General features: G+C 58.7%; 1 protein-coding gene across 1 annotated transcript; it reads right to left on the minus strand.

Annotated features, from left to right (window-relative positions):
* Positions 1-899: 899 nt before the first annotated feature.
* CPLX1 (complexin 1) lies at positions 900-8,639 on the minus strand. The gene is made up of 3 exons (XM_010591356.3): positions 8,588-8,639; positions 7,103-7,383; positions 900-1,097 (listed from the first exon to the last, which is right to left on the minus strand). Exons 1-3 carry the CDS (start codon positions 8,637-8,639, stop codon positions 900-902), a joined length of 531 nt encoding a protein of 176 aa, XP_010589658.2.
* Positions 8,640-9,672: the final 1,033 nt, after the last annotated feature.

A 9,672-nucleotide genomic window follows, 5' to 3' on the forward strand; every position in this document is an offset into this window, starting at 1 on the left:
TTGGAAACTCTACTGGGCAGTTCTACTCTGTCCTATAGGGTCACTAGGAGTCTACGGCACTGGGTTGGGTGGGGCTGGGTGGGGCACGGCAGCCACAGCACCGCATTCCTAAGAAGCAAAGCCTTCGGGGGCGGAGGGAAGAAGAGAGGGAGCAAAGGACAGAGAGATTCAAGTGGACAAACAGGATATGAACATGGCACAGATGGACGGGCCTCAAGTGGACACAAAGACAGAGAACACAAAGAGAACACTCCAGAACAGGCAGATGCTGTCCGGCCAACTAGGTGTCGGTGTCGCTGGCGGGAAGAGAGTTGGGGCCCAGGCTGACCCAGAGGGGGAGGGGCTTCACACACCTGCCCCAGGGTGGGGCCCCTGCCAGGAGCTGCTCCCCCTCCCCCAGCCACATGATGCCCCTCCCCCTATGGCTGTGCTCCTGAGTTTGGGCCTGGACCAGCACCCACCAATGCAGGGGTGGTGCACTGAGGGGTGGTCAAGGGGCCGGTCCTTTCCATGACCCTGGCCTTGGGCGCTGCTGGGTGGGTAGTGAAAGGCCAAGCAGGAGGGGAGTCCGGGCTGTGGGGGAGAGGCCGATTCCCTTGGCCAGAGGAGTACATGGGTTCCTCCTGGGCCTCCCGACACACTGCAGGTGGCCAGGGGCGCTGGGAGTCGGCTGCCCCTGGCCCAGAGGAGGTGTTGATGGCAGTGGCTGGGGGGTTGGGGACGGAGGCTCCCAAGGCGTGAGGGGGCAGGGCGGAGAGACCTAGGGCTATGGCTTATATTGGCATTGGGGGGGTGCACTCTGCTCCCAAAATCCCTTCAGGGGCCTCCGTGAAGTGGTATGTACGGGGCTGGGGGCGGCGAGCAGGGCAGTGGGGCAGTGGGGGTCCACGCCCAGGGCATTACTTCCTGAACATGTCCTGGAGCGGCCCTGGCAGGTACTTGATGACCGTGTCCAGGATGCTCTCGTCCTCCTCCTCTGGCTCGTCCCCGCAGCCCGGCGGGATGGCCTTCTTGGGCCGTGTCAGGCTGCCCTCCGAGTTGGCCTCCATGGCGGCCTGGGCCTCGGCCTCACGCTCCTCCTTCTTCTTGATGCCATACTGTGAGGGGAGAAGGTGGGGTCAGGTGGGGAACTGAGCGCACCCCACAAAGGGCAAGACCCCCATGTCCTGGAACCCCAATACCCATCCTTGGCTCAGGGTGCACCCCGTACTAGGGAGGGCTTGGCGTGGGTTCCTGTATTTGGGGGACTTACTAAGGAGGCATGGAGCAGTGGGGAGAATAGCCCAGTGGCTCTCTGGCTGACCCACCTCGCCCAGCCCGGCCCAACTCCTAGCTGGGTGCACCCACACATGGCCAAGGCCCCCCCAGTCCCTGGCAGGAACACTCTGCACTCGGTCGGCACGTCAAAACTGGTGGACATCTGGAAACCCTACCAAGCTGTGGCCTTGGGCTAACACACCTTGTTTTAGACTGAATTGTGTCACCCAAAAAGATGTGTCAAAGTCCTCCACCTCCGTGAACAAGTGACCCTGTTTGAAAATATGGCCTTTGAAGATGCTATCAGGTAAGTTAATACAAGGCCTGACCAGAGCAGGGTGAGTCCTATCCTATACATAAAAAAAAATACCAAATCCATTGTTGAGTCAATTTCTACTCATGGAGACCCCATCTGTTAGAACTGCCCATAGGGTTTTCTTGGGAAGATGGCCACATGAATACAGAGGCAGGGACTGGAGTGATATAAGCCAAGGAAAGCCAAGGATTACCGGCAACCTCCTGAAGCTAGGAGAGTCTCCCCTAGAGCTCCAGAAGGAACTAGTCCTGCCCACACCTTGATTTTGAACTTCAGGCCCAAGAGAGGAGGAGGCTTGGGGTTTGTCTGTACTTCCTCAGCAGGGATCCCAGGCGACCTTTGGCCCTGCTCTGCACCCTCAACAAGAGCTGAGAGGGTCCCGACGAGCCCGTGATGTGGTGACCAGGAGCATCATTGAGCATGCCACCTGCATGTCACAGCACAGTGGGGACACAGCACTCCAGCTGCGGAGGGTCCTGCAGATCCCGAGGGCAGGAGGGCTGACGAGAGGCTCACCAGTGTCCCCAACACCGAAGCGGGCATGTCTGGCACTGCAGGCCTCTTCCCGGGACTACCTCCCCTCCTGTTGGGCAGCAGCCCCTGGGCCCAGAATGGGGACAGAATGCAGCCTGTGTCCTATGGGGCTGGTGGGGCTGTGCATGGGCAGGAGGCAGACACCACCAGAAACTAGGTCAGACAGAGCTTCCCTGCAGCCAGAGCCGAGGAGGGGGAGGCTCCCTGGGCAGGGAGGGCTGTCTGTACACAGAGAACAAGCAAAGGATGTGGGCAGGTCCAGGAGGCACGCGTGGGTAACAGCGGGAACAGGTGCTGGTGGGAACATGTGTGTAATAGCAGGAACACATGCTGGCACATGACCGAGCAGGGCACCTCCCTGACCTGCCTGCCTCTGGAGGTCCAGGAAAGAGACCCCAGTTCCCCCTCAGCAGGTCACTCTGAGCTTGACCTGAAACACCTGTCACTCCACTGACATTCAAGGTCATGCTGAGGTTAAGTCCACCCTGGGCTGTACCTAAAGATCATGGTTACTGTGCCTGGGGCTAGAGGTTCCTGAGTGGGGAACCACCAGAGGCATCTAAGCTCTAGAGACAAATGCCCCTCAGCCCTGCTGTATCAGCCATTGCCCCTTGGGGTGACTTGTTGGCTTTTCACCAGTGTTATGGATTGAATTGTGTCCCCCGAAAACATCTGTCAACTTGGCTAGGCTATGATTCCCAGTATTGTGTGGTTGTCTACCATTTTGTGATCTGATGTGATTACCCTATGTGTTGTCAGTCCTAACCTCTATGAGTCACAATCGACTCAGTGGCAACGGGCCGGGTCTAATGATGTTAATGAGGCAGGATTAAAGGCAGTTATGTTAATGAGGCAGGACTCAATCTATAGGATAAGGTTGTATCTTGAGTCAATCTCTTTTGCAATATAAAAAGAGAAACAAGCCAAGAGGAGAGGGACCTCATTACCGCCAAGCAAGAAGAGCCAGGAGCATTACCCATCCTATGGACTCAGGGTCCCTCTGCTGAGAAGCTCCTAGACCGATGGAATATTGATGGCAAGGACCTTCCCCCAGAGCCGACAGAGAGAGAAAGCCTTCCCCTGGAGCTGGCGCCCTGAATTCAGACTTCTAGCCTCCTAGACTGTGAAAGAATAAACTTCTGTTTGTTAAAGCCATCCACTTGTGGTATTTCTGTTACAGCAGTGCTGGATATCTAAGACAACCAGAACACTGGCCACAGGAAGCGCCCAGCCATCCTCACCAACCACTAGACGTTACTTGGAGGAGCCAGCCTGAGACAGCAGGGACCCCCACCCCACCCCAGAAGCCACTGCTGGGAGGGGAGCCCAGGGCAGCCAGCGCCAGATGCCCTGAGAACTTGACATTCATGAGGGAAACACTAAGTCCTGACAACAGGGCATTCAGAAAAGAAGGGCATCAGAAGCAATCAATGGTGAACATCAACAGCGGCTGTCATCATTCTACAAACCTCAGCCCGAGCCCCAGGTGATCTTAGGGGAGTGTGGGGAGAGCCAGGAGGCTGGGTGGTGCTCAGGCCCACAGCTCTGTGCCTGGAGGAGGTGACTGGGCCTCAGCCCCTCCCCAAACGCGGTTCTGGCTCAGAAGCTATAGACCGTGGGTGGCTGGAAGCATGGAAACCAGGTGGCGCATATGCAAACCAGGTGGTGGATATGCAAATTTGGCAATGCGTATGCAAATGAGGCAGTGAACATGCAAATCAAGCACAGGTGGGCCGAGTCTCCCCTCCCCTAGCCTGGACCTGCCTAGATGGCCTTGTGATGGGGCAGAGGAGGGAAGACACCTCTTCCTCCTTTCCGGCACTGCCCGCTAGCCCCCAGCACCCACCTTCTGAGATGGGAAGTCATGCCTGCCCACTTCCCTCAGATAAGGATGTCTGCTTCCCTGGGTACCCCGAGTGGATGCATGACCTCAGCAGGGCCCCATGGCCCTTCTGCAGAGGAGGGCATCGGAGCAGGTGGCGTGGCCCCCTCCACCTGTCTGACCAGCAGTGCCAAGCTGCCGGGGAGGGGACCCCCAGAGCAGGGCCGGGCAGGAGGCAGGAAGTGGTGGTGAGGGGGCACCCCGCAGAGAGCAGCGGAGCAGCCCAGGAGGAAGGTGTCTTTGGAAAACAGGGAGAGACAGAGTGTCGGGAGGTTGGGGTGCCCAGGGTAACTGGGGCTTCCGTGAAGCGGAGGCTGGTACTTTTAGGACATGGGGCTCTGGCAGCTGTGTGGAGCCTGGTGGGCTGATGGAGGAAGTTTCCAGCATCTTCAAATGGTTTTGTGAGCAGCTGTGAGGCTTGGGGGCTCCCTGCTGGGCCCAGATCAAGTCAGGAAAGGAGGCTGGGGCCGGGATGCCAGTTCCTGCTGGGTCGCTGTGGGACCCTGGCAATGGCTCCCTCCCTCCCCCGGCTTCCCCTCCTTACCTTTGCCATGGTTCCCAAGGAGCCCTGTTTTGTTGTTTTAACTTGTATATTTCCTGTCTTTATATTTTCCCGTTTCTCTTCCCCACATCAAGTCCATCACAGACTTGTTGAATTTGCTGATAAGATCAATTTCTTCCCAATTTCCAGGAAAATAAATGAAAACAGGGTGGTGGAGAAGGTGAACTTCAGGGCCTTTCCTTGGACTCTGAAGTCCAAGGCTGGGAGGCAGGGCGGGCACCTGGCCGGTGTCCAGAACCTTCCCCCCTGGGCAATGAGACCCCAAACAGAGGCAGCCAGGCCAGGCCCCCTTCTGAAGCCTGCCTCAGTGATTGCAGACTGCGGGTGCCGGAGTCCTTCGTCCGACTGGGGACTGAGCTCATGGGGCCCTCAGAGTCTGTGCCTCTGACCCCTGTGTGAATGACCTTGAGAGCAGGACCCTTTCACCAAGCCCAAAGGCCATGGCTGTCTCACAGTGACCCTCACTGCCTGAGCCCCTCGGTCCCCTGGCCCTGATGCCAGGCACAGCCCTCATCACTGTTCTGCCCACCCTGAGCTGAGGACGCAGCTCCTGGGACAGGGACTGCATGGGGCTAAAGCAGCCTCTCCCCCACATGGCGGACCTCAGGGGGCTGGGCAGGAACCGAACTGAGCGTGGCCACTAGGGGGTGCCCTGCTCTCGCTGGTCACTGGGCTGCTGAGGTGGTCAGTAGGGTGGCTCTGCCTCTGCTTCCCCTGCACCCCCCCACTGTAAGGCCCACCCACCAGCCTCCCCCACCACTAGGACCGCTACCCCGTTCTATGGGGTGGGGGGAGGCACCTCCCTGAAGAGCTGGAGACTCCTTAGAGGGAGGGGCAGAACCAAATTCTGGAAGGGTCCAAGACATGCTTGGGTCCAGAGTGAGGCCTGCAGAGGCATCCCCTACCTGGGATTCCGACATCCAGGACACCCCCTCCCTCAGCTTCCTTAGACCCACACGCCAGGAAGGGGGCTCACCATCATACCCGTCTCCCTGCACCCTCCACACCTGGCTCCCCCACCACCAACGGCCACCATGGATGCCTGCAGGGGCCATCAGTATCCACCCACAGACAGCTGAGGGGTGGGCACGGCGTTCAGGGCACTCAGGTAGCCCCACCTGAGCCTGGAGCTGCATGGGGCTCCCCCAGGGTGGGGGCCCAGGAAAGGCCTGTTCCTCCTGTCCTCCCCTACTCTCCAACCCCACCCACTGGACCCCACCACACGCCTGGCTCCGACTGGGTGGTCTCACAGGTCAGATGAGGTGCCCTGAGCTTGGACTAGGTCTCGAGGACCCCGGGGCCCACTTCCTTTCCCTCAGCCACCTTCTCAATAAGGCTGTAATGTGGGGCCCTTCCCTTCCACCTGCCTGTGTTTTGCCCTGGGGCTTGTCTGCTGCAGCTCTGCACGCCAGAGGGACACCCTACTGTCTGAGTCTGCCCATCCGTGGTGCGCCGGGGGTTCAGATCCCGAGGGACACCTTGGCCACACAGGGACCTGGGAGGTGACGGGATCGGCACATCCCCGTCCCTTCCCAACACTAACATCTCTGTCGCCTGGCACAGTGGCCAAGAGTCCGCAGTCTCACTCACTGCAGCCAGAGTCCTGGGCGCGGGGGCCTGTCCCAGTTTCTACAAGCCCTTCCAGAAACCATGTCCAGTGAACGTGCTGGTCAGGGTGCTACCCCACTGCTCCCACCCAACCATCTGCACCCTGGTACACAATGGGAGGGGAACCAGTAGGCGGCTGGCACCGCCCAGCTGACCACTGGCCACACCATTCTTATCTCTGACCGTGCCCAATAGCAGGTGTGATGAGGGGGGCTGCCGCACTCTAGACACCCAGTCAGGCTGCTCTGAACCAGCGTCTGCCTCCCCCACCTGCAGGGAGCCCCTCCCAAGGAGGGCCGTGCTAATGTGATCTGTCCACAGCTGGCACCCAGCGGCACCCCTATGAGCTAGGGGAAGGGGTCCCCTGGTGCTGCCCCCTAGCTGCAGTTGAGACACTTGGTGATGGCTTCCGACCCCCTTTGCCCATCAGCATGGGGCGGGGGCAGACTTCTGTCTAGCCTTCAGGCCAGCTAACCCATCTGCCTGACCAACCACCCATCCATCTGTCTTTGCAGAACTAGTCCATGGAGACTGAGTGGGGAGAGGGGGGCCTGGCCCCTGGAGGCCCCTGACTGGTGGCCACGAGGAGGGGGTGGGGGGGTGGGGAGACGGGACAGCAGAAAGAAGGCCCAGGGCAGCTCCTGAGCACTAAAGGCTCAGCTCAGCACCTGCCTCTCTCACCTCAGGGCTGGGTCAGCGCTATTCAACCCCAGCAGCCAGGCTCACCGATGCTCACCATCTCTGCACGGAGCACTTTCCTTGGGGGTCAAGGCCGTGAGCTCCCCTGGCCAGCAGCCCTTGTAGTGAACTCCCCAAGTGTGCCCTACACGCCCACCTTGTCCTAGACGCCCAGGTGTGCTCACATACTCGCCTTCTCAAGGACGCCCCGGGTGTGCCCCACGCCCACCTTCCCAAGGATGCGCCGGGTGTGCCCCACGCCCACCTTGTCGCGGATACCCTGTCGCATGACCTCGCGCTCGGCCTCCATCTTTGCGTACTTGGCCTTGCGCTCCTCCTCCTCCTGCCGCAGAGCCTCCTGACGCTCCTCCTCCTTCTTGGCCGCATCTGGGTCCTTCTCCTCATCACCCCCAAGCATCTTCCCCATGTCTTTGGTGGCCCCTGGGGACGAAAGGCTGGTGAGTTGGGACAGCTCCCACGAGGTCGGGGCCCAGAACAAGCCGTTTCCCGTCTGCGGGTGCGGAACTTCTGCAGCTGAGCACAGCCCTACTCATCCGGGGAGACAGCAAACCCCATGTCCAGGGCCCCTCCGCTAAAGTGTCCCTGGGTCACTCACTCCCTACCCTCCCAGGCCCTTCTGCCCTCCCCAGATTCTAGCATTTTCTATTCCATCAAGGCATGTGTGACAGGCACTTGGTGTGTGTCAAGGGGTGGGAAGAGGTGTGAGTGTGCAGAGATGTTGGTTTGCAAGTGAGTCAGAGAAGTGTGGTTGTGTGTTTTGTATGTGTTTGTGTTGCAGTTCTTTCGTGATTGTGTTTGTGTGTGTATTTTGTGCGTATTTTTGTTGTGATTGTGTGTTGTGCGCATGTGTGGTTGCATGTGCCTTTGTGTGTGGCTGTATGTTTGTTTTGTGGTTGCATGTTTCTGTGTGTGGTTTCATGTGTGTGGGTAGGGTTCTGTTTTGTTGTGTGTGTGGTTGTGTGCACGTATAGTTGCATGTGTGTGGCTGTGATCTAGTTGTGTGTGTGTGGTTGCATGTGTGTATAGCTATGCACAGTGCACGTGTGGTTGTATGTGTATCTGTGTAGTTGTATGTGTGGTTGTGTCTGTGTGTGGTTGTGCGTGTAGCTGTGTGTGTGTGGTTGTGTGCATATGTGGTTGCATGTGTGTGGCTGTGTGTGGTTGTGTGCATGTGTGTGTGTAGTGTGTTTTTGTTGTGGCTGTACAGGTGCATGTCTGTGTGTGGTTGCATGTGTGTATGTTGTGGTTGGATGTGTGTGTGGCTGTGTGCATGGCTGTGTGTGGTTGCAAGTTTGTGTGTGTTGTGGTTGTGTGTGTGTGTAGCTGTGTGTGGTTTGTGTGTGTGGCTGTGTGTGTGTGGTTGTGTCTGTGTTGTTTGGCTGTGTGTAGTTGTGTGGGGGGGTTGTGTGTGTGTAGCTGTGTGTGTGTGTGGCTGTGTTGTGTGGCTGTTTGTAGCTGTGTGTGTGGTTTGTGTGTGGTTGTGTGTGTTCGTGGCTGTGTTATGTGGCTGTGTGTAGTTGTGTGGGGGGTTGTATGTGTAGCTGTGTGTGGTTGTGTGTGTGTGGCCGTGTGTGGTTGCATGTGAGCTCCTGGGGGCTCTGTGTGTCTTCTCTGTGTCCCACGTCTGGCAGAGGGTCAGTCTCCTGAATGGCAGTGGAAGGTGTGGATTGAGGGGCAGGGTGTGGGGAACGTGTCTGGTGGGCAGGCCTGCTGGGTTCTGACTACTAGCCTTCCTTGGCCCTGGCGTGGATGCCAGTGGGCAGGGGCTGGGCGGTGGCCATGCCCTGGGCTGCCAGCTGCTGTGTGCCACCAACACCAAGGCTCCAATTTCTCTGCCGTGCCAGCCACCACTTTTCTCATGAGCTCTTGATTCACAGGCCCCACAAACCTCCCCGACCGCCCTCTGACTCCGCGAGCAGGACAGAGACGTGTAATTACAGCTCGGGGCACGCCAGCACCACAGCCAGCCTGGCCCTGGTGACTACAGGGACCGGAGAGGCCCAGCTGTGCCCAGCTCCTTCTGGGCCACCTTTGTGAGGGGACTCAGCGCCAGGGTCTCTCCCTGTCTGTCCTCCACCCCAGCGATCCTGCAGGCAGGGACTGGTGCCCACCCCACCCTGGTCTGATCCATGCCCTCCAGCCATTATCTCCCTGGTCTCTCCAGGTACTGGCCACTCACCCCTCCTTGACAGCCCTAACTCTGTCCTCTGACCCCTGGATGCCAGACCTCAAAAAGTCTGCCCAACTGACCCATAGAGGCTGACTGGGTTCACACCTCGGGATAAACCATGACACATAACCCCCCAAATACATCTGTGTGGGTATGGTGCTGACACCACCCCTCACCCGCCGTGTCCAGAAGTCCCCCCAACCCACCCCTGGCTTGCAGGCCTGGCTCTGCGCTGGCCCCTTTGGTCCCCCTGAATTCAGTGACCCCATGTGCTGAGTCTCCATTCTGTGTCCCTGGAGCTCTCAGGCTACCGTTGCTACTCTGATACTGCACAAGCCTAAGCAGCACTGAACCTTGTGGAGAACGCTTCCTGCAGGAGTCTGTGCCAAACGCTGCCTTTTCAGGCTCCTCAGTAGCCACCTCCCTCTTCCTGTGGGCAGAGAGTTGTTTGGAAGGCTACCAGCTGTTGGTGGGAAGGGAACAACTTTTTTGTTGGTTGTTCTGGGCTGAATACCGGATGTCCCTCAGGCTGGGCCATGCCTACACCACGTGCTTCTCTGCCCTGGATCACCTGGCTGCCTGAGACTCTACCACAGAGGTGTGGGGTGTGGGGGGACCAGGGCCAGTGGACCCGTTGTCACTGT

This window comes from Loxodonta africana, chromosome 5, assembly GCF_030014295.1.
Source record: "Loxodonta africana isolate mLoxAfr1 chromosome 5, mLoxAfr1.hap2, whole genome shotgun sequence".
NCBI classification, from domain to species: domain Eukaryota; kingdom Metazoa; phylum Chordata; class Mammalia; order Proboscidea; family Elephantidae; genus Loxodonta; species Loxodonta africana.